The sequence below is a fragment of the Polypterus senegalus genome, chromosome 2 (assembly GCF_016835505.1).
Source record: "Polypterus senegalus isolate Bchr_013 chromosome 2, ASM1683550v1, whole genome shotgun sequence".
NCBI lineage: Eukaryota > Metazoa > Chordata > Cladistia > Polypteriformes > Polypteridae > Polypterus > Polypterus senegalus.
This window is the reverse complement of record NC_053155.1, coordinates 176,782,363-176,808,413: the sequence shown is the minus strand read 5'-3', so window position 1 is coordinate 176,808,413 and position 26,051 is coordinate 176,782,363. Positions and strand designations below refer to the sequence as shown.

Genomic DNA, 26,051 nt, shown 5'->3' with positions numbered 1-26,051 from the left:
ATGTGTTAGGGACGAAAGGATGCCACATTGTTTGATGGAAATGAAAATGATCAACCTACAGAGCCCTGAATTCAAAGACGCCCCAAAAATCAGAGTGAAAAAAATTATGTGGCAGGCTAGTCCATTTTGCCAAGATTTAATTGCAGCAACTTAAAATTGTACGCAGCACTTTGTATGGCCCCTGTGTTCTTGTATACATGCCTGACAACATCAGTGCATGCTTCTAATGAGACGACAAGATGGTGTTGTGGGGGATCTCCTCCCAGATCTGGACCAGGGCATCACTGAGCTCCTGGACAGTCTGAGGTGCAACCTGGTGGCATTGGATGGACCAAAACATAATGTCCCAGAGGTGTTCTATTGGATTTAGGTCAGGAAAGTGTGGTGGCCATTCAATGGTATCAATTCCTTCATCCTCCAGGAACTGCCTGCATACTCTCACCACATGAGGCCAGGAATTGTCGTGCACCAGGAGCCACTGTACCAGCATAGGGTCTGACAATGGGTCCAAGGATTTCATCCTGATACCTAATGGCAGCCAAGGTGCCTTTGTCAAGCCTGTAGCGGTCTGTGTGACCCTCCATGGATATGCCTCCCCAGACAATCATTAACCCACCACCAAACTGCTCATGCTGAATGATGTTACAGGCAGCATAATGTTCTCCATGGCTTCTCCAGACCCTTTCACTTCTGTCACGTGCTCAGGGTGAACCTGCTTTCATCTGTAAAAAGCACAGGGCACCAGTGGTGCATCTGCCAATTCTGGTATTCTATGGCGAATGCCAATCGAGCTGCATGCTGCTGGGCAGTGAGCTCAGGGCCCATTAGAGGACATGGGGCTCTTGGGTCACCCTCATGAAGTCTTTCTGGTTGTTTGGTCAGAGACATTCACACCAGTGGCCTGCTGGAGGTCATTTTGTAGGGCTCTGGCAGTGCTCATCCTGTTCCTCCTTGCCCAAAGGAGCAGATACTGGTCCAGCTGATGGGTTATGGACCTTCTATGGCCCTCTCCAGCTCTCCTAGAGTAACTGCTTGTCTCCTAGAATCTCCTCCATGCCCTTGAGACTGTGCAGGAGACACAGCAAACCTTCTGGCAATGACACGTACTGATGTGCCATCCTGGAGAAGTTGGACTACCTGTGCAACCTCTGTAGGGTCCAGGTATCGGCTCATGCTACCAGTAGTGACACTGACTGTAGCCAAATGCAAAACTAGTGAAGAAACAGTCAGAAAAGATGGAGGGAAAAATGTCAGTGGCCTCCACCTGTTAAACCATTCCTGTTTTGGGGGTCATCTCATTGTTGCCCCTCTAGTGCATCTATTGTTAATTTCATTAACACCACAGCAGCTTAAACTGATTAACAACCCCCTCTGCTACTTAACTGACCAGATTAATATTCCATAAGTTTCATTGACTTTATGCTATACTCTGATTAAAAAGTGTTCTTTTGAGCTTTATATATATATATATATATATATATATATATATATATATATATATATATATATACACACACACACACATATATGTGTTCAAACACATCAAGTTTATATACGTCTAAGTTTTATTGTATGCATTGTTCAGTTATTTTTCCTTTTTACCAAAATCACAGGTTTCCATTTAGCCAGGAGCTTGTTTATATTTCATAGTTTTTTTTTCAGCTACTACAAGGCAGAGCGAGTTAAATTAATGCACGTCAGTTTGAGCTTTCATGCCATTTTCTTGTTTCAATGGCAAAGTCGTTTGGATGGGTCATATTTAGTTAAAACTAGGTTTTGTAAAGAAATGAAAGCCTTATGATAAACTTCACAAAATAAGCAGTAATCTTACCTGCCTTGGTGCTCAAAAGAAACACAAAAACATCCTTACTGCTGAAGTTCTTAATGGCCAAGTGCCTTTCCTCACCCCTCACCGAACCATCTAAGCGCTCATAGCTGTAATCTGAGGAGAGCAGGAGAGCATAAAAATATATACTGTATATAAAAAATTCCTTTTAGGAAATACAAGTTTTTCGTGATTTTATCTTTAGATGCAGTAGACAAATCAAAATGTTTAATAAGGAGTGTAACTACAAAAGTATATTAGGAAATGCAAAGTAAACATTTTACCTCGATATTCCATATAGTCCTGCAGGATGTCCAACATACGTGTCATTTGAGAAAACAGTAAAACCCGATGTCCACTGTGCAAAAAAAGTATTTTAAAACACAAGTAAGTGCCTTTCACTGGACAGAAAATATAGTTCATTCATGTATCCATTTGTTTTCTGGACCTGTGTAGCACCTGTGTAACCACTGAGGTACTTGAGCTTTCCTGTATACAAAGACAGCTCTATGACTTTGTTCTCTTCAGCTAGTCTGTGAAGTCCTAAATAATGTACACAGTGCAGTATCCATTTAATCAGTTCTGCATCGGTGTGATCTTACTGACAATAGCTAAAAATTTAGCAAAATAAAAAAGTAACATGAAAAAAAGTTGCAGTAATGAAATGTATCATTATGGTGGCAATTTCCTTTTTTGTGAACTTTATTTCACATTTTTCATTGATTTCTTCAAGATAGAAAATAAACACCTGCTAAACAAACTTTTAAAAATTACACCAGCTGATTTTTATAAATGCCAATATGTATATGTGCAGAAATAAACTATTTTTCTATTAACTGTAGAAAAACTTGTGTCTAGTTTAAGATCAAAGGAAAACTACTGTTTCATACATTTTATGAATCACCTTTCCATTACAGAGTGAATTACTATATAGCCCTTCAAAGCAGTCTGGAACCAATCTTGTACAGGGTGCCAGTCCATCAGTGAAAACAGTCATGCATGCAATGATTCTTACTTACACTGTGTGAATTTAGAGTCTGCAATAAACTAATATATACACATTTGTTTGAAAAAGAACCTTGGTTCTGATAGTGAGAGAGAGAGATAGATGTAAAGGTGTGGTGCTGTAAGTATGAAGGAACCCCAGTAGCATTTCTAGACACACTTCTGCTGAATAATTTGCTGGCTAAACATATTCAATGACCCTTTTTTATTATTTGGCTGCAGAATTACGTTCTTCATGTCTACAAAAAACTGTTGTTATCTATACATACACAGAATTATTTAATAGTTTTAGTCTGTAACATGTGGCTAAATTTTGCTGTAGCAATTTAGTCATGAACAATTTTTTTCATTTTTATGAGGGGAATTATAATAAGCTGCATTATCCAAAAACTAAAAAAATAAAAAGAATCACTAATTTATTTTATTATAAAAACCTGCACGAAATGTTAAAAAAAATCATTAACCTGCGCAAGCAATTTTGTGCTTTTGCTTAAAATAAAAAACACCAGGTACTAGATAAAAGTAAATATACAGTAAATGCCATAGTTATTTCTAAAATAAATCTACAATTTTTAATCAAAACCAAAAATTGGGTAGTGAATGTATTGTTTTTTATTGCAGATGTCCTTAACATAAGGGCTGACTCCTTAAATGTTTGTCAGGTAGACTTTATTATCACAGAAGGAAATTTGTCTGCATCAGGAATGTGTAAACAAAATATTGTTCAGTAAGGCACAAGCGAGTAAGCGAAGGCATGAGAGATGATATCCACTGTTGTAATTAAAATTTATTTAACTTAAGAGCTCAAAAGGGCCACTACAACCAGTATAATCAGGGCCCAAAATCTTTGGTAATCAGAGGACAGAAAGTTAATCGTGGGATTAGTACTTTAAGCAGTGAAAGTAGTGGTTATGAGCTACAAAAATTTAACAGCAAAAGTACAGTGGCAAAAGGTATGCCTATAAAAAAACGGACAGGACAGAGGAGAGGTTTGCGTAGCCTGCTTGTGCACATGTAATGCACTCTGAGTTGTTTGGCTCTTGAATATTCTTTTTCAGTAGCTGCTTTTAACCCCTCAGCTGCTACTTGAAATATTTTGACATGCCAGTGATACAGCTCACTGACAGAGGACTGCTGCAGTGTATTCATTTTTAACAATGTTTTTAAAATATTTTTTTTGTTAATATCAAGATTCTGAAAACAACATATAAATGCAAATGTAACAACAGAAAACCTATGAAAAAGAATCAAAATAGTTGTTTCCTCAAACGCAATTAATTTTTTAAGAAACAACAGCCTTTTCTTATTGATTTATTCTATATTCATATTGTAAGAGCCAATCTTAGAAAGTTAAAATTTTGAGTTTAACTCATATTAATGTTTGCTTAATTTGAACAGAATATACATTTCTTCCATAGTCATAGACAATGGTATAGTCTTTTCCCCCTATCAGTTAGTAAGAGATAGAACTTTCTTGCTATAACTGAAATACAGTGTGATAATTGAGTCAGTTGTGTTTAGAACAGGTCCCAGTACTCAGGGACTTGAAAGACCCATTTTCAACTCAGAGATGGGACAGATATACAGTTTTCTGACCGTCATCATTTAGAAATGTTTCAGAAACCTTTAAGTGATTAGTAACAATTTGAAATGTAACAAAATATAAGCTTTGAACAGAACTTTTAACAAGAATTTTGCGCCTTTTTTTTTTTGCTATTTTAATTTTCTCTTTTGGGTGAACTGTTTTACTTTGAATTCTAACTAAAACTTTTAAAAACGAAGATATTTTGTCTGTGGAATCATTTCGGCGCATTAGGCTTTGTTGAATCCCATTTTTAAGTTGGAACTGCTGAACTTTGACAATTTTAGAAAAATGCAGCTACACATATCAAAGGTCAACTTTTCATCCTTAATCTTTGAAGTTTACCACCATATCCACAGTATGTCTATTAATTATTGCTAAGTGAGGACAGGCAGAGGAACACGTCAAATCTACAGTCATATTATGGATTTTATGTACTGTATATTTTTAAGCTGTAAAAGAGAATGCTAATACAACTTTGGTCAGGTAGGAAAAAGGTGTAAAATATGTGGACAACAATACAGATTTCCATACCGGATCGGTCGAGGTCCAGGTTAACAATGGCCGCCACCAGTACTGTTAGCCAACAGGGTGCTGGCAGAAATTGGACTACTGCTGGTCTAAAAAGGAGAAGACGACTGGGGAGACGTGTCCTGAGGCAGGAGGAGAGGAGAAAGGTAAAGAAAGTGGAACTGAGGGTAGCAACTTTGAATGTTGGTAGTATGACTGGAAGGGGAATTAGCTGATGTGATGGAGAGAAGGAAGGTGGACATATTATGCGTGCAAGAGACTAAATGGAAGGGGAGTAAGGCCAGGTGGACCGGAGGTGGATTCAAATTGTTTTATCATGGTGTGGAAGGGAGCAGAAATGGGGTAGGGTTTATTCTGAAGGAAAAGTATGTCAAGAGTGTTTTCAAAGTGAAGAGTGTCAGACAGAGTGATGATTATGAAGCTGGAAAGTAAGTGATGAATGAACTGAATGATGAATGTTATGTTAGTGCATATGCCCAGCAAGTTGGGTGTGTGACAGATGAGAAAGAAGACTTCTGGAGTGAGTTGGATGAAGTGATGGACAGTGTATCCAGGGGACAGAGTGGTGATTGGAGCAGATTTCAATGAACATGTTGGTGAAGGGAACAGAGGGGATGAGGAGGTGATGGGTGATATGGTGTCAAGGAGAGGAATGAAGAAGGTCAGATATAGTGGATTTTGTGAAAAGGATGGACATGGCTGTGGTGAATACATATTTAAGAAGAGGGAGGAACAAGTGTGGAGGAACATGCACAGAGGTAGATTATATCCTATGCAGGAGGATCAATCTGAAGGAGACTGAAGACTGCAAAGTGGTGGCTGGGGAAAGTGTAGTTTGGTAGCATAGGATGGTGGTCTGTAGGATGACAGAGATCAAGAAGAGGAACAAAGTGAGGGCAGAGCCAAGGACCAAATGATCGAAGTTGAAAAAGAAAGACTGCAAGGCTGAGTTCAGAGAGGAGGTAAGACAGGCACTGGGTGGCAGTGAAGAGTTGCCAGATACCTGGGCAACTACAGCAGAAGTAGTAATGGTGATAGCAAGAAGGGTGTTAGGTGTAACATCTGGACAGAGGAAGGAGGAAAAGAAAACCTGGTGGTGGAATTGGTAAGTACAGTAGAGTATACAGATGAAGAGGTTGGTGAAGAAGTGGGATAGTCAGAGAGATGCAGAAAGTAGAAATTAGTACAAGGAAATAAGGTGCAAGGTGAAGAAAGAGGTGGCAAAGGCTAAAGAAAAGGCATTTGATGAGTTGTATGAGAGGTTGCACTAAGGAGGGAGAAAAGGACCTGTACTGATTTGCTAGACAGAGGTTACCAAGCTGAGACAGATGTGCAACAGGTCAGGGTAATAAAGGATATCAATGGAAACATACTCACAAGAGAGGAAGGTGTCTTGAACAGATGGAAAGAGTACATTCAGGGGCTGATGAATGAAGAGAATGAGAGAAAGAGAAGGTTGGATGATGTGGCTAAGAAGAATATGAAGAAGGAAAAGGCCGTTGGTTCAGATTACATACTTGTGGAAGCATGGAGGTGTTTATGAGAGAGGACAGTGAAGTTAACTAAATTGTTTAATGGAATCTTAGAAAGTAAGAGGATGCCTGAGGAGTGGAGAAAAAATGTACTGGTACCGATTTTTAAGAGTAAGGGGTTGTGCAGAGCTATAGTAACTACAGGGCGAGAAAGCTGATGAGCCACAGCATAAAGTTACATGAAAGAGTAGTGGAAGCTAGGCTAAGAAGGGAGGTAATGATTAGTGAGCAGCAGTATGGTTTCTTGCCAGGAAAGAACAAAACAGATGAGATGAGGGTGCTGATGAAGTATAGAGAAGGACAGAAGGAGTTGCACTGCATCTGGACCTGGAGAAAGTATATGACATGGTGTATCGAGATGAGTTCTTGTATTGTAGGAGGAAGTCAGGAGTGGCAAAGAAGTATGTAAGAGATGTACAGGATAAGTACGAGAGAAGTGTGACAGTGATGAGATCTGCAGATCGAGTGACAGGTGCATTCAACGTGGAGGTGGGATTACATCTGGGATTGACTCCGAGCTCTTTCTTATTTGCAATGGTGATGGACAGGTTGACAGACGAGATTAGACTGGAGTCCCTGTGGACTATGATGTTTGCTGATGACACTGTGATCTGTAACGAGAGTAGGGAGCAGGTTGAAGAGACCCTGGAGGGTTGGAGTTATGCTCTAGAGAGGAGAGGAATGAAGGTCAGTAGGAACAAGACAGACTACATGTGGGTAAATGAGAAGGGGGTCATTTTAATGGTGAGGATAAAGGGAGTAGAGTTGGTGAAGGTGGAGGAGTTTAAATACTTGGGATCAACAGAACAGAGTAATGGAGATTGTGGAAGAGAGGTGAAAAAGAGAGTGCAGGAAGGGTGGAATGGGTGGAGATGAGGGTCAGGACTAATTTGTGACAGACGGGCATCAGCAAAAGTGAAAGGAAAGGTCTACAGGATGGTACTGAAACCAGCTATGTTATATGTGTTGGAGATGGTGGCACTATCCAAAAAACAGGAGACAGAGCTGGAGGTAGCAGAGTTAAAGATGCTAAGATTTTAGTTGGGTGTGATAAGGATGGATAGGAGTAGCAACAAGTACACTAGAATAGATGTGCAGCTCAGGTTGGACGGTTTGGAGACAAAGTCAGAAAGATGATCAATCTGAGATTGTGTTGTTCTGGACATGTGCAGAGAAGAGATGCTGGGTATATTGGGAAAAAGATGCTAAGTATAGAGCTGCCAGGCAAAAGGAAAAGAGGAAGGCCTAAAAGAAGGCTTATGGATGTGGTGAGAGAGGACATGCAGATGATGGGTGTAACAGAGCGATATGGAAAAAGAATCTGCTGTGGCAACCCCTAACTGGAACAGCTGAATGAAGAAGACTCTTGATGTCAGTATGAAAATTACATATGGTACACCACAATTCCTTGTGCAAAGTAAAACATTAAGTTTTAATAAGTTTTTATTTGCTTTCTTAAATAGCATGGCTCCAGGAATAACTGAAGCTTCACAGTTACAGTTTTAGTGTATTTTATTAAGAGGTATTATAAATAAAGTAAACTCAGACAAATATAATGTTTCAAAATGAGGCTCCTAGGAAAAAATGTGAGAAGTCTGAAAAGATGCTAAAACAATACTGGGTGCTTTTTGTACTGCATTTAAAATCTGCAGCCATCAGAATAATGACACAAATAAAGATAAGCAACATGAAAGCTGATACTCAACACTTGCATTCATCAGGACAATTGTTCCCGATTCCCTTGTATGCTATTTTTTGTGTACACTCAAGGCATGAAGTGGGCGAATATGTACCATACAGTATCTCCCCAAAAACCTCTCCATGCTTTCATCAATAGAATGTAAAGGTGTCAAGCCTTTCAAAACTCAAATAGCAGAAACCCTCCCAAACTCCCCAGAATACTGAATTTGAATAAAGCACTGCATATACTTGTTCCCAATTTCAGATAAAGTAACCTAACTTAATTCACCTGTTTTATTTAAGTACTTCATTTGAAATCATTAACGTGGCTTCCTGGACATATAGGTAATACAGTTAAACCTCAATTATTCGTACAGGGGTCAGGATGAGGCTGTGAAGGATAAGAGAAAAGCCGGCTAAAAGAACAGCAACTTTAAAAATGATACATAGTAGATTAGTTTAGCAAAGAGTCATATATTAACAAAACATTAGTATTAACAAAATTAATTAATTTATATAATATTGTAATGACCGGCGTAATAAGCAAACACAACTCAGCGGTACTGTACTGGAGCTTGCTATGTTTTACTTGGAGTCTTCATTCCGTAACAAACGGTAAACTGTCTTATACTCCATTATCTGGCGTATAGCGCATTTCTCCAAAACAATAAAAGAAAGCTTTCCCTACCAATAATTATCTCCTGCCACTCCCGTTCCACCCTTGTCTCTACCACAAACACTTTATTGTCTCCTGACTCACTACTTAAAACATCCTTCTGCCACACCTCCTTTTTTTCTAACTTAGCCTGTCACTCAACTCCTAAGAGGCGTGTCCACCACAGAACAGAAGCTCTTCAGCCAGTCCTATCACTTACACAACATTCCACCCTTAATTCTCCTTCACACTGCATCATAAAGCTGCCTGCACATCACAATATAATAACAAAACCTAATATAACAGAATTTTAAAAGAAAATTACAGTGCAGAAGAACATTAACATTAATCCAGAATAACATTACCGTCAGTGGTTTCCATTTAACATGTTTTTCAATTTTGTTGGCATCACACTTTATAAAACCAAAGGTGCGTAACTGACACTGTGATTTCACAATGCGGCATGACACGTGGTGCTGGCGAAAAAAACAATGCACTAGCAGAAGGGAGAGTTGTTCCAATGTGCACAGCTTGCAGAGTATCATGAGGCAGTAGTAATAGGTACATGCTGGCGTGCACTTTTTTTTTTTCACTGATGGTTAATGGAGACGAAGTTATTTGAGTGACAAATAATTGAGGTTTAACTGTACTACACTTTTCAACATATTTGGTCAGAAACCAAACATTTGCCAAAGAAATAAGTAAAATTAAGAATGATTATAGAAATAAAGTTGTACATACCAATCCTTCAAGAAACCTAATATCTTGTCCAGTAGATGTAGCTTCCCACTGGCTTCTACCAAATGCTCACCCATTTCAAAAGGCTCTGGTTCAACACCTATAAAATAAATATGATTGTGAGAAGGCTGATACACATGCAAAATCAATTAGGGGTGCCTATATTAGTTTCTGAAAACACTGCAACAACCTAGCCATCATGGCTGTCCGTCGACCCAACAATGACACTGTCCATCTCCATCACTCCCCCTCCTCTGTGTGCACTGGAGGGAGAGCAGGCCAAATCAGGAAAGGCAGACCCAGGAGCACAATGGACAAGTGAATTGCCTCCCAGTTGCAGTGGTTTTGTTGGTGATGTCTTGTCATTCTCTTCTATTCTTGTTGATGTGTCCGTTCTTCAATAAATTTGCCATTTTTGCCCATTAATCTACACTCAGTAACCCATAATGAGAAAGTGAAAACGTTTTCAGAAAGGTTTGCAAATTTATTAAAAAGCAAAAGGTTAAATCTCTATTTTATGCAAGTATTCAGATCATTAATTTAGTACTTTGAAGAAGCCTCTTTGTCAGCGATTACATCTTCAGGTCTTCATAGGCAAGTCTCTGCAACCTTTGCGCACCTGGACAATGACTAGGTTACATGCTCGGATGTTGATTGTGTGAGGAAGCAGCATTAAACAAAAATATATAAAAAAAATAAAACAAAAAATACCAAAGGGATAGTAATATTTCCAAATGAATCAGACTAGTCCAAAACAAATGGAGACCACTGTGACAAATTTGTGACTTGGGAAACAGCTCAAAAACATGAAAGGCAGACAGTTCCCATAATTGCATTAACTGGGCTGTGCTGTGTAGATCAAGGGACCAATAGCAAAAATTAACTATAAAACTCAGTCTACTGAAAATTATTCTGGTACTCACAGCTTAAAAGAATAGTAGTAACATTGCTCAATGAAGATATGCTCTTAAAAGGCAGAGGGAAAACACTGAAGTACAACACACTTAAACCAAAAACAGGAAAAATGTGGACTTCACTAGTATATTAACTCATAATTTCCTAATATTTACTATTAACTATACAATTACTCCAGATGTATTACATACAGTTAGGTCCATACATATTTGGACAGAGACAACTTTTTTCTAATTTTGGTTCTGTAAATTACCACAATGAATTTTAAATGAAACAACTCAGATGCAGTTGAAGTGCAGACTTTCAGCTTTAATTCAGTGGGTTGAACAAAAAGATTGCATAAAAATGTGAGGCAACTAAAGCATTTTGTAACACAATCCCTTCATTTCAGGGGCTCAAAAGTAATTGGACAAATTAAATAACTGGAAATAAAATGTTCATTTCTAATACTTGGTTGAAAACCCTTTGCTGGCAATGACAGCCTGAAGTCTTGAACTCATGGACATCACCAGATGCTGGGTTTCCTCCTTTTTAATTCTCTGCCAGACCTTTACTGCAGCGGCTTTCAGTTGCTGTTTGTTTGTGGGCCTTTCTGTCTGAAGTTTGTCTTCAACAAGTGAAATGCATGTTCAGTTGGGTTAAGATCAGGTGACTGACTTGGCCATTCAAGAATTTTCCACTTCTTTGCTTTAATAAAAACTCATGGGTTGCTTTGGCTGTATGTTGTGGGTCATTGTCCATCTGTATCATGAAACGCCGCCCAATCAATCTGACTGCATTTAGCTAGATTTGAGCAGACAGTATGTCTCTGAACATCTCAGAATTAATTCGGCTGCTTCTGTCCTGTGTCACATCATCAATAAACACTAGTGTCCAAGTGCCACTGGCAGCCATGCACGCCCAAGCCATCACACTGCCTCCACCTTGTTTTACAGATGATGTTGTATGCTTTGGATAATGAGCTGTTCCACGCCTTCTCCATACTTTTTATTGCCATCATTCTGGTAGAGGTTGATCTTGGTTTCATCTGTCCAAAAAATGTTTTTCCAGAACTGTGCTGGCTTTTTTAGATGTTCTTTAGCAAAGTCCAATCTAGCCTTTCTATTCTTGAGGCACCTTGCAGTGCACCCTCTGTATTTACTTTAATGCAGTCTTCTCTTTATGGTAGACTTGGATATCGATACGCCTACCCCCTGGAGAGTGTTGTTCACTTGGTTGGCTGTTGTGAAGGGGTTTCTCTTCACCATGGAAATGATTCTGGGATCATCCACCACTGTTGTCTTCCGTGGATGTCCAGGTCTTTTAGCGTTGCCGAGTTCACCAGTGCTTGCTTTCTTTTTCAGGATGTACCAAACTGTAGATTTTGCCACTTGTAATATTGTAGCAATTTCTCAGATGGGTTTTTTCTGTTTTCGCAGCTTAAGGATGGCTTCTTTCACCTGCATGTTGTCTGTTCACAGCAAAATCTTCCACATGCAAGCACCACACCTCAAATCAACTCCAGCCTTTTAAATGCTTAATTGATAATGACATAACAATGGACTTGCCCACACCTGCCCATGAAAATAGCCTTTGAGTCAATTGTCCAATTACTTCTGACCCTCTGAAATGAAGGGATTGTGTTAAAAAAATGCTTTAGTTGCCTCTCATTTTTATGCAATCTTTTTGTTCAACCCATTGAATTAAAGCTGAAAGTCTGGACTTCAACTGCATCTGAGCTGTTTCATTTAAAATTCATTGTGGTAATGTACAGAACCAAAATTAGAAAAAAGCTGTCTCTGTCCAAATATTTATGGACCTTACTGTATCATTTTAGGTATTCATTGTTAACTGTCAATTACAATTAACTTCAATATTTGTTCTGAAGTTACATTGGCTTTTATATTTCTCTTTGATTTTCTTTCAATTGTTGTTAATTAGAAAGATTTATAATTTAACAATTCACTTTTGTTTCTTTATCTGGGAATATAGGTTTTTAAGTAAACTTGTTTTAGTATAACTTGTCAGGATAAAACGTTCAGGCTCCAAGTGGTGAAATCTACAATAGTTATTAACTATGATAAAAAGTTAAATATTCCAAAGATATTGGAGGCCATTCAGACTACAAGCTTACTAATTACACGAGTCCATGGACAAGGGAACATGAGAGATGGTAAATCAGCATTTAAGTAAAGCTAAATGCCTTTTTTCCTCCAATATCTGAGTGTTTTTACTTCCACCTCCTGTTCTGAAGTACAATATTATATGGGTATTTTTGGGTTTTCAAAATAAAAGAATCTATTTTCAAACAACTAAATACACTTTACTTTTGTTTGTTCAATTTCTTAAGCTTTGTTCTACTTTGATACCCTCCTTAGCATTATGTTTAATCTGGAAAAACAAGCCAAAAAAGCAGATTTATTTTTTTTTTAAAAAGAAAATATGTTAGTATGTGTAACAGAAATAAGTAAATATGGAACAGTCGACATAAATACAGTAGGAAAGGTAGTGTACAGATGCAGATTTATAACATGTCCTTCGTGTAATATGTTTAGAAGCAGTCACCAATACACAATCTGATGTTGCAGTCAGTCGAGTATAAGCATGTTTCTTTGCACACTTAAAATTTTTTTGTTGCTTGTGCATGAGGCGGTATAATGACAGTGCCTGATCTGTATGGGAAACACGCCTATTGTGTTATTGTACATTAACTCAGCACAAGGCTTAGCAAGTTTAAAATTTCCCCTGACACAAACACTGAGAGTTACTGCAGTACTACATCCAGTGGTTCATCATACTCTTTTTGCCATGTAGATACTACACCCTGCTGAAGCGCTGCAGGACTGAGTCACCAGGAACATCATGGTGGCTCAGTTGTAGGGGGCCATATATCTGTGTCACTGTCTGAAGATGAATTCACATTGCTGTACCGCTTGATTCAACGAATGGTTCAGTTTCAGCTTTTTCTAACACTGGTTTTTCCGCTTTTCATTTCTATGCTATTGTGTGTTTTGGTAGAAGACTCTGCCCCACTTATAAATGCTGATTAGCTACCAAAGACTAGCAAAATGCTTAGAAATATTCATGATTTTTTGGCAGCATGTTACTTCATCCACTAGATGGAAGTAGAATACTATCTCAACTGTTATTTAGGCCCAACACTGTGTATCAGATCATAACAGCCTATCCTCAGAGACGCTCGGGGTTAACCAATTTTACACAGTCTAAGAAATGATCAGGGTTAATGCCAATGAGGGTAAAGGTTTTACGTTTTGTGAATGCAATGATTTATTTTTCTTGATCTAACTATGAAACTACGCTGTGCATGAAGAGTCAAAAGAACTGTTCTATTCAGATATCTATGTCCATGTTTGTTCTTTAATACTATTTGCGATCCCAGTAAATAAGAGGTTACAAAGTAACTGGACTGGACTGACTATATGATTCTGTTTTTTTCCTTTGAGAAGCCATATGTACAAAGTTGAACAGAGTTACATACAGGCACAAGTTTTATACAGTTCACTTCCTAACAAAAGCATAGCATTTCCTTTGCCAAACATTGTAAAACTTTGCACTTCAGCTCCACTGATTTTGATCTTACCGTCAAACAAATAAGGATGGTTTACACATTTCCTGAGTTGAATTAGAATATTTAATAGTCTGGCTTTGCTGCCTCCATCATGGTCAAAAACATCTGCAAAAAATACATTAAATAATAAGCACAAAATACAGAACGCTAAAAAACAATACCACATACACCATAAATTAGTTAATAGTTTGATGGACATCATTCTTTAAATTGTATCAAGCTATCAATTAACCACAATTAAATATAATTAACTATACTCTCCAGTATTCAGTGCTTGAAATAATGCCATTTATTGTTGTCTATAGCCCTATAGAAACTTAAACACTTAAGTAGACAGTGATAGTAGTGTCTGAAGGGGAATGACTGGAAAGAATGCCCCAAGTGATCTTAATTAGAGCAGCGAATTATTACTGTACTTCTGTAATAGCCACGGATTATCCTTAACAAATGCTATATTTGAACAAAATCAGTGTATCTGGTATCAGTATATTTGGAATACATAGGGCTAGATGTCAGTGATCAAGTTTGTTATTCATGTTATATGATCTGAGGCCATATGTTCTGGAAAAAAGAAGTGCTGAGCTGTCAAAGGATCACCACTCGGTGGCGAACTGGTTGATGAAGTATAGCTGGACAGGGCTGAAAGGTCCAAATGGGAATTGAAGGGGTACATGAAACAAATAGTTGAAGCATCTGGTCAGGATGAATTCAACCTTCTCACCTCCAGAAGAGGTTCACTTTCATGCCTGGAGATGTCAGGGACATGGGGTCTGAATAGATCCTGTTCAAGACTTCAGTAGTGGCAGGAGTTACAAATAGCTCTGGCCAAATGTGTGTGCGCTAGGAGAATATGTGTAGCCTTCCATACAGGATCCATATTATACTGAGACATACAGTATCAGCAGGTTAAAAAAGGTAGCATTTGCTGCAATGGCTGAAGCAAAAACCAATAAATAGGTAAAGTGTGGTGATGCCATGAAGAATAATTTTCTGATCTTGAAAATGATCTTGAAAACTAGTGTCCTATTTGGAGGAAATAGTGTCCGAAGTATTGGTTGGGTAAAAACCAAAGGTGGTAATGATAAGCTGACATCTCCACACACTTCTGTCAGATCTAAAAGCACTTAGATGAATATTCATTTTAAGGTTGTGACTGCAAGTTAAACTATTTGCTCGCTCTAAAGTGCACATTCAGGTAACTATGAACAGGCTTGACTTATATTTGGAAATGGACTCTAATTAAATTCTCTGAACCTAGGCCTTTCGTTAAAAGTCTACATGGCCTCTTTAAGGTGACAAAGGTATCTCTTACTATGGACTATTAGATTTCTTGGAGCTAGACCATCTAAAAGCCTTGTGAACATCAAAGGAAGATCATCAGTAGTAAGATTGGCTTTTTGCAAGCCAAGCTCAGCATCACCGATACAATTCAATCTGGCATAAGAAAATTTACAGCAAAAAGAGAATATAGGCACATGAACTGATATAAAATAAGCCATTTTAATGTTCAAAAGTCTTTCTTTACTTCTTCTACAAAATTTCAGCATTCTAGATTCATTTTAGTATGAACATATTACTTCCTTCTCTACAGCTTTCCAGGTTATCCTCAATTGCATCATTTTTCTTTGACTATCTTACAAAAGTTCACGTAATTAAAAGGCAAAATTACACAAGAATAAAAAAAGACATTCAAATTTAACTTTAAAAAATTGATTTTCATTTTACATTAGCGGAGTATTAATGCTGGTAAATTAAATATCCTCACAAAATGAGAATTCAGTATCTTTTTCATAGCATTTGAATATATATCAACAAGTACTTCTGTGAAAAAACAATGCTATTGTATTCATTTTGAATACAAGAAAACAATGGAAAAAAACAGTAATTTTTTAAAATTCATTTTACTTCAGGAAAGTAACATAGTATACAATCAAGCAGATAATATTTGCAGAACTTAAACAGCAAATAACTTCAAAATCAGTCTAGAAAAAACAAGAGAATTTCAAAAACAAAGAAAAAAAGAAAAAAACTAAATCTAAAATGAATACTTCATCTGAACGTTTTAATTAAGCATTGTCATGTTTTAAAAAAAAATTTTGGATAGATGTTTTAATTAGATTTTTTCTAATTTCAAATAATATAGAACTTCAAACGCCCAATGAGATATAAATGTTGGGTTAGCAGTCTTCAGTTAAGCAAGGTAAGTCTATGTGCTTGAAGTGTGGTATAGGCAATTATAATCAATTTTTCCTTCTCCAGTTTTAGTCCATCTGGGATTACAACACACTCAGCTGTTAATGAGTTAGGAGCACCAAGGCGGTCTGACAAGTATTAATGGATTTTTGTCCAAAATGATGTTCATTTGGTACATTACTCTAAACATGTGGCACAGAGCTAGATGTCAACACTCGCATGTTGGATCTTGCCCCGAGTACATTTTGGACAATTTTAAACAAGATAAATGTGATTTTAAGTTGAATTACTGAGTGTTTGGTGCATATAGAACTAAAGCATACGCTGTGTATGGTTGCTTCCGAGATATCAATTCAAATATCATTTTCCAACCATACTGTACCCTTGGATCATTGAAGGGAAGGTTTTTTGAGGTGTTCTGATATATTGTTGAGATGCTGTCTGAGTCATCAAGACTGATCAGCACTACCCTCTGGAATTTTCAAAATGTCTAATTTGAAAAGAGTTGAAAAATTGTGATACTGGAAAGTTAAATTTGAAGCATAATTGTTAATAAGGTTTCTCTGAGTGTCTTAATCCCAAGTGTTTTCCAAAGACTAAATATGGAGTAGGTTTGAGAAATTTGAAATAGGAGATCATCATGTAGCGGATCAACACATAAAAACTTTTCTGCCTTGAAGTGCGTCCATATTCTAAGTGATTGGTGGACAACTGGATTATTGTTACTGTATATTGACGAAAGTTAGTATTTACAGGGGCACAAAGCAGAGCATATGAAGAAATACAGCAACATTTAATTTCCACTGGTCACCAGGCTGATGTAAATTCATTAATGTGTCCCATATCCAGGTTTGTATGGTATATTTCCTCACAGTAAAAAAACTGAAAGTAAGGTAACACCATGCCAACTTCTACTTTAAGTCTATGTAGCATCACATTTTGAATGTGTGCAAAGCTTAAATTTCATATAAATGAAGCTATAATTGAGTATAGTTTCTTAAAGAACAATTTGGTGATGTACATAGAAATGCTCTGATATAGATATAGAAATTTAGGAAGAATGTTCATCTTAAAGTATTGATTCTCCCCTGCTAAGGTGAGATGGAGGGTAGCTTATCTGTTCATATCTTGTTTGATTTCTTACATGCTGTTACAAAAATTGTGTTGAAAAAGATCTTTATATCTGCTTGTGATATTTATCCTTACATATTTAAACTGTTTCAATAGAATAAACGGATAAATGTCCAGTTTAGTTAGTGTGCTTGAGAGTACACTAGTAAAAGCACAGTTTTATTCAAATTCATTTTGAGTCCAGATGTTGTTTGAAATTCTGCTAATGTGTTAAGAGCTAATAGTAAAGATAATTGTAGGTCTGATTAAAATCTTCTTATATAATATGCCACTGTTCATTTGTCTGTCCAGGATTTTAAATCACCTGTGGCTCGCAAACTGTTTCACCTATTGAATTTAAATTTGGTACACATTTACTACGTGACGTCTACTATCCACTTTTGGGTTGATTTTTATTACTCTTTTTATTTTTATTTTATTTTACTCTATAATCAACACTCGACAGCAAGCAGCAGGGCAGCCATGCATATGGACGCCGTTCTCATTCCCGACCACTTTTACTAATCATTCTTGAGGCAGATTGAAGACTTAAGTGCCAGCTTAAGTGAAAAATGAAAGAAAATGTACAACGTAATTGCAAAACAAAAACTAATTTAATCAGTTTTAACGCAAAAAGATGCAGACGAAAGAAGAGAAGCAGCGGGCCGCTATGGTGGAGAAAAAAAGAGCTGATCAGGAAGCAGTAAGTGCATCAACCTCTGAGCAAACAAATGCTAAACATACAGTGAAAGAGGATGAAAACTAGGAATGCTCAAGTCAAATGTATTTTCTGCACGTTATCGTGCAGTACGCCGTTACTGGTACCATATAATCTACATATACTGATATTTTCTGTTTTGAATTCTTCTCCGAGGGTGGCACAGTGGTAGCACTGCTGCCTCGCAGTTAGGAGACCCGGGTTTGCCCTGTGTGGAGTTTGCATGGTCTCCCCGTGTCTGTGTGGGTTTCCTCCGGGTGCTCCGGTTTCCTCCCACAGTCCAAAGACAGGTTAGGTGCATTGGCGTTTCTAAATTGACCCTAGTGTGTGCCTGGTGTGTGGGTGTATGTGCATCCTGTGGTGGGCTGGTTCCCTGCCCAGTGTTTGTTTCCTGCCTTGCACCCTGTGTTTCCTGGGATTGGCTCCAGCAGACCCCCATGACCCTGTAGTTAGAATATAGTGGGTTGGATAATGGATGGATTCTTCTCTGATAATCCCCTTTATCTCTGATGTATTTCGAACATGAATACCCAATGTCTATTGCACAATACAATGGGGATAGAGGGCACCATGGTTGAGTACTAAGTCCCAACTTGAAGTAGTCCAAGTTGATGTTGTTAAAATGAACTGATGCTTCTGGATTAATGTAAAGTCATTTTATCCATGCAGACATGTTTGGGCCAAACCCAGACCTCTACAATGTGGTGAATAGATTGTCCTATTTGACTCTATTAAAGGCTTTTTCTGCATTCAAGGAGAAGCTCAATGGTGTGTAAATATCGTGAGTGAGTATATTACATTAAACAGACACTAATGGTTTGAAGTCAGGTAGACTTTAGTGTATCCAGTTAGGTCTTGTGATATTACAAAACTGTAATATCACAAAAACATGTTCTTGAGAGACAGAGGGGGCAGAAGACGGCATGCATTTCAATTTTAGTTCTTGGTAGCAAATATACCGAATATAAAATTAAAAAAATAATCAGATATAAATGAACCTGAAATCACTTGGCAATCAATGAAAAGTAAACCCTGCAATAAATCCTCCTATAGGCATACTGTATAATAACTTACTATTAATTACTGCTACCAAAGTACAAATCTGGTGGCACTCACTTAGAATATGGTTACCAGAGCATGAGACTCCTGATGCTGAAATATTACAATTTACACCTTACAAAATAAATGTGTATGTCCTCCCAGAAGTACACCATATTTAAAACAATGCACCTGGTATTTGGGGCCCTTAAAGATTTCCAAACTTACCATATATTGACATCGTTTGAAAAACTGCGCCTCAACCTTTCATCAAAACACATCTTTACTACATACAGCGCCCTCCACAATTATTGCCACCCCTGGTTAAGATGTGTTCTTAGGCTAATAATACATTCTTTTTTTCCCACAAATTATAGGCTCACAACACAAAAAAGAGAAAAATCCAACCTTTAATTGAAGAACATTTATTCATTGGGAAATACAATTTTACATAAATTCATGTGTGCCACAATTATTGGCACCCCTGCTGTTAATATTTCGTATAACCCTCTTTTGCCAACAAGACAGCATTTAATCTTTTCCTGTAACATTTCACAAGGTTGGAGAATACAGAGATGGGGATTTTTGACCATTCCCCTTTGCACAATCTTTCTAGATTGTCCAGAGTCCTGGATCCTCTCTTATGCACTCTCCTCTTCAGCTTACCCCACAGGTTTTCAATGGAGTTGAAGTCTGGGGACTGAGATGGCCATGGGATGAGCTTGATTTTGTGTTTGCTGAGCCACTTTTGTGTCGACTTTGCCATATGTTTACGGTCATTATCCTGCTGGAAGACCCAATAACGACTCATCTTCAGCTTTCTAGCAGAGACCACCAGATTTTGATTTAAAAGGTCCTGGTATTTCAAGGAGTTCATGATGCCGTGCACCCTAACAAGGTTCTTAGGGCCTTTGGAAGAGAAACAGCCCCACAGCATCACAGATCCTCCACCATACTTTTCTCATTTGACCAAAGCACACAATACCAGTTGAAGCCCCAGTACCGTTTAACAAACTCCAGACATTTATGCTTGTAATTGTAGGTGACAGAAGGCTTTTTCCTTGCAAGTCTCCCAAATAGTTTGTTGGCATGGTGATAGTGTCTTATGGTTGTTATGGAGACTTTGCGACTCCAAGATATCACTCTTTAGTGCAGTTCTCTAACAGTGAGCTTTGAAGAATTTTTTACTTCTCTTACCATCCTCCTAACTGTGTGTGGTGGCAAGATAAATGACATACATCTGCCTTACTTGAATGGTATATTTTCTTATCTTTCCCATGTTGAAGAGTGGCTAAGAGCAATAGGACTCTGTGTCACATCATATTTATACCCCAGGGACACAGGAAGCCATTAATTACTAATTAAAAGTTCCAATTTACTCTGATCAACTTTAAAAACTCAACTAGAAATTACAAAAATGCTTCAATTACATTTATTTTATAGGAACTGTTAGGGGTGCCAATAATTGTGGCACACATTATTTCATGTAAAAAATGCATTTCTTAATGTTGGATTTTTTTCCACAATGAATAAATGTACTTCAATTAAAGGTTGGATTTTTTTCTTTTTTTCTGTTGTGAGCCTATATTTTTTGGGAAAAAAAAATGATTTATTAGAAGCCTAAGAACACATCTTAACCAGTGGTGCCAATAATTGTGGAGAGCACTGTATATGTTATAAACTTCATTAAAATAGACTAGACTTACTTTCTTAGTCTTCCTTTGCTATGTAATGTACAGATACTTTCTCTATAAACACGGTATGTACGTAGTATGATGAAGCTTTATCAATTTTTGAAATGAATGAACTGAACCTCTAGATTCCTGAGGCAGCCCTGGGAACCAGACCTTTCAAATACAATGTTAGATAATGAATAGAAGTCCATGTGAAATAAAATACACTTTTCATTAATCTGTCTGACACACTGTCTCACTCAATTGAAGACTGTAAAATGCACATTTTACTGTTACTCAGACTATGCAAAATATATCAAGTCAATCTACCACGTATGAAAGATGTCATCAGGCACTTGCTTCACAGGGTCACCTGTACTCTGCTCAGATGACTGGAATAAAATATCTGCTAATTTAACAGACAATCCACAATAATCCCTAAATCTTTTTAAGAGCTTTTTAAGGGACTGCTTAATGAACATTCTACAGTATTGTGATACCTTGTACTATGCTACCATGGCAGGTTATCTTGGTCAACTGTATCAACTTAATCTGTCATAAAATAATGGGAATAGCATGACATTTTATGTAAAATTTGGAAAACACAATTTATTTTACAAAATACAGCTGGAGTATGGGTCTTACCTTAGGTATAGTGATATACTTGTGTTAGGGAGTAATAATTTTTACTCCACAGCATTGGAATGAAGAAGAATAAAAGTACAGTACCTCTACTTAATTGGTAGTAAGGATTCTGTGAGAGGACTTGTTTCGAAACTATCTATGTTTATTTAGCTGCATGCACAAGACAGAATAGGCTTAATGAGATTACCAGTTCTATCGAAAGCTAAATAACTGTCAGGCTACTGTAGCTATTTTAGGTAATATTTTTTTTTCTTTTAATTTATTACGTGCTCAAGTACAATAATTGCTATAATCAACTTTCCCTTTGCCAAACTTGAGTTTTTGAAAACCACTTACCAAGATCTTTCATGAGGAATGCCTTGTAGTACTTTTTCTGAAGTGCAGACATGCCATGGTATATTACCAGCTCAGTCTTCTTTGGTAAATCAGCAGCAACTTCCGCTTTCACTCTGCGAAGAAGAAATGGCTGTAGAAGGGAGTGGAGATCATGGGCTAAAACAAAAAGGTACATAAGATGTCAAAAGATAAGTTCTAATTGAACATCTGAAAAATAGTGACAGCAAGACCCAACGTGGTGATGGCTGACACTTATGAAATGAAAAGCTTACTCAACCTAGTCTAAATGGATAAATTACTTTGTATGAACTGTACAGACTGCTCAATTTATAGTATGTTAAGCATAACAAAACAAACATGTCTTTGGTGTTTCTGGCAAGTAAAAACATGTTACACTTAAATATGAAATATGCATGAAAAACAAATTCTAAAAGGAATGAGGTGTTCCTATTTAAGGGCATATTCTCATCTTTTAGATAGTATGAAAATACAATTCAAGACACCAGAAATGTAACCACTACATAAACCGAATAAGATAAGCCGTGTTTTATCAAAACACTATCCTACACCAACATATATGCATAGTCTTGACTGTAGAGAAAAGCTAGTACTGTAGTACTACTATACATAAAAAAATGAGAAATATTTAAAAGGAAAAGGTAATTTAGCCTTGCAAAGTTTCTGATTTTATCTTCCACTTAACCCTTTCAAAACATCGCAGAGTTCAAACATACTGTATCTGTTCAATTCTGAATTTTGTTTAAGTCTCTGTGTAATAATGTTGCTAACTTTACCAATTCTGCTAACATATCTAATTTAGTGTTATCTTCAAATTTGACAAGAATGTTAGTTGCACAATCTTAAATATCTAAATATACTTAAAACGGATTCCTGATAACTGACCTTTGGTAACCTGTTTGTTTTCTGTACTAATGTCAGATTTATATTAATTTGCATAAAGAACACTCAGTCCCTTGTTTGTATACTTCAATGACAGGTCTCACATTGGGCTTAACAGTGTACAGCTATATACTATATATTTCACTGGAGGAATTCAGAGATTGCTCTTCCTCGTTTTATTAAAATACAATATCCATCCATTTTCTTAACCTTCTTATCCTAAGCAGGGTCACAGGACAGCTGTAACCTATCCCTGCTTATCCTTGCCAATCATCAGGTGCAAGGCAGGGACAACATCTGAACAGGGTACATCAGAGGGCAAACATACAAACACAAACTGGAGCCGATTTAGCATTGCCTACCTAATTTGTAAGTATTCGGATTACTGAAGCAAGCTGGATCACCCAGTGGAACCCATGTGGACATGGGGAGATTAAACAAACCTCAACACAGTGAGCACCCAGGTTATGAACCCTGGTCAGCACTGCTAACACTGCATGAGCTAGTTGCTCAAAACTCAACATCTTCCAGATAAATGTATGCAAACCATCCACAAATCACTCATATTGGATATTTCCTTCTGTATCTTTGTAACCATAACAATTATGATCAATGGATCTCAAAGTTTCAATGACCACTGCATTCTGAATTCTTCTTATTTATAAATTATTATGTAATGACAATCATCCTTTCTTGTTGGTAGTTAGGCATATATAAATTAAAAATGATTGAACACAAATCCGTGTACTGCAGTATTAATTGTTCTTTTCCATTTTATATTTGACAATTAAAGCTGTCCATTGCAATAATATTCCTATCTTACCTCACCTTTTAAATTGATAAAAAGTTCCATTACTGATACAATCACTGAATTTCAAGATGTCTTACCTCTATTATTACACACTTTAATTCATTTTAATTAGTCTTTCATTTAATTCCTCTTCAGAATTAGACAGATCTCTGCCTTGATAAAACCACTAGAAACTAATTTGACTTTATTTAATTATTTTGGTGCATTATCTAAGCAGATACTCTCATTTCCAAAATGAGCTGGCAAGATCCAATGAGGACATGTTGGAGGTATCGGCAAGTAAACACGGTAGATGGATAAAGTACTTTTTAACTTCAAAACTTTATAACCCTACCCATCACTTTGCTAGGACCTCTATTTACTAGACAGTCTACTTAAGGAAGAAAACTGTATGCTACAGAAGTGCATATAAACCATCATTTAGGGGACATCATTCACCTAAATAATTTATACTGTGTAGCTTATAATCTGAACCATATAGCAATTCATGATATTATAGGAAGGAATCTTTTTACTACAATGTGAGTTTCTGAAGTATAAGGCAGTGATATTTTCATAATGAAAACAAAAACTAGAACTAAAAATATTGTTTTTCATTTTACAAGCATGAGAACTGAAATTAAGGCAAACAGAAAACTAAAACTAAATAAAAATAAGAATTAGTGATATGTGAACGAACTAAAACAAGAACGAAAATTGAGTAAAAATGAAAAATAGCAATAGCATTTTCGTTGAATTCAGTTCAGTCATGCAGAGGGGTTGTTTGTAGGTCATCCTGACCATTCAGTTACCTTGTGCTGTTTGCTATACAGTGAACTTGTACGTTGGACTTACTATAGTCATGTGGCACAACTCCATAAAGGTCTGTTGTTTGTTTGTTGAGCACATTTGGTTTGTTGGGTTGAAGCAATTAGCACGTTTGGTTGAAAACAGCGAATTTTGCAATGTTTGCGGGTAGAAAGAGAAAAAGTAATGTGTGGAAATACTTAAATTACAGCGCAGATGATAATAAAAGCAAATGTAGCGTGTGAGAAGAAGAAAAAGAGTCTCGGAGTTTCAGTGCAAGACCAGCTGGATCAGTACTTAGTGGAAGTCCAGCACTTCTGTGGCACTATGACTGCACTTCAGTACTGGCAGCACAAATCTTCAACAGACAATCAGCTGCCGCTAGTGGCTGAGAACCTTGTCTGTCGTTGCAACATGAGCAAATCTATTGAAATGCATGCTTGTTTAAAGCTTAACAGCAATGTGCTTGCACAGACTGGCTGAAACATTTGATCTTACATATTATACTCATTAGGCCATTTAATCTCTTTGATCATTGATAGTCAAGCTGTGTTTAATGGCGTTATGAACTGTAAGTGTATTTTGTTGACTGAAACATAACTTGCATTGAAATATGTGTAGGCCAGTGTTTGTGGTCTTGGAATAGGGAAAAAAAAATGTACTAATATTATGTAAAAAGGTCAGAACTAAATAAAATATAAACTAAAAGTTTAAACGCAGAACTAAATAAAAATTACATTTATAAGATAAAATAAAAACTAAAACTAAAATTAATATCAGAACTGAAATACCACTGGTATAAGGGCGATAATATGAAACGAGGGCAGTCAGAAAAAGGAAACTGTTATGCTATATTTCTTTGAGATTAACAAGATGGCATGTTCAAAAATAAGTCATTCAAATGCAGAAGAATATCTGCAAACTTTGGGGGACAGAAATAATCACACTAAATTTATTTCAAAGTAAGCAAATATGGTGAACATTGAACAAATCAAACAACATGCTGCACTGAGTCATATGTCATTTCTTCATTTTTTTTACCACTCTTCTACAAATGACAGCTTTGTTTTCTCTTCCTTTTTTTAAAAATACTCAAGCAGGGCCATAGGGGCCAAAGTTCAGCATTTAAGGAGAAATGGCTTTATTCTCTGAACTCACATTTGTGTTTCATTATAATAATTAAGATTACTTACTTAAAGCTCTTTAGCTTTCATTTTTAAAAGGGGTGCAAGAATATTTTCATTGAATTGCTGAATAGCATACGGTGGGATAATTTAGTGTTGTTGCAACCATTTAATATTATATCAGCATAATGCAGTAATAATGAACAATATGCACAGATGTTAACAAATAGTGTACACTTTATTAGCTTACCTTAAAAGGAGTGAAAAAATGTTGCATTTTAGAAATCACCTGTTTGTATGTAACATTTGTCTACAGTACCTATTTAGATATTCTAGACTGACAAAAAAGACACATATTTGAGTAACACATTGCAGACTGTCAGGTATTTTTTTTAAAGAAAACTCAACCTTTACTTTACACACAGGTGTTCTGCACATTACCATCATTCTAAAGTCCCACATTTAATACATCAATATTTTAACAAACCTACTGCATTAAAGTAGGGGAAAAGGTCTAAACTGTGAAGTGAAAAAGGATTATGCATATGCTTTAATTAAGTAAAGTCAGAAAGCCATTAGTGTATATGAAAAACTAGAAGTGGGCCCATCTAAGATAAGTTGGTAGTGTTTGGAAATACTGGCTATATCCTCACCTTCACTAAAGATAAGATAGGACTGTAGGGCAG

The 26,051-nt window shown here is 36.8% G+C and overlaps 1 protein-coding gene across 2 annotated transcripts in view; it reads right to left on the bottom strand.

The window, feature by feature from the left end:
- Positions 1-26,051, bottom strand: part of chd1l (chromodomain helicase DNA binding protein 1-like) — a 91,825-nt gene that overhangs the window by 31,364 nt on the left and 34,410 nt on the right. For both annotated transcript variants that reach the window (XM_039744964.1, XM_039744965.1), the window contains exons 8-12: positions 21,745-21,900; positions 14,044-14,136; positions 9,552-9,648; positions 2,110-2,183; positions 1,832-1,942 (exon numbers count right to left, since the gene is read on the bottom strand). In XM_039744964.1, the coding sequence (XP_039600898.1) occupies positions 1,832-1,942; positions 2,110-2,183; positions 9,552-9,648; positions 14,044-14,136; positions 21,745-21,900 (531 nt within the window). The remainder of the gene's footprint in view (positions 1-1,831; positions 1,943-2,109; positions 2,184-9,551; positions 9,649-14,043; positions 14,137-21,744; positions 21,901-26,051) is intronic.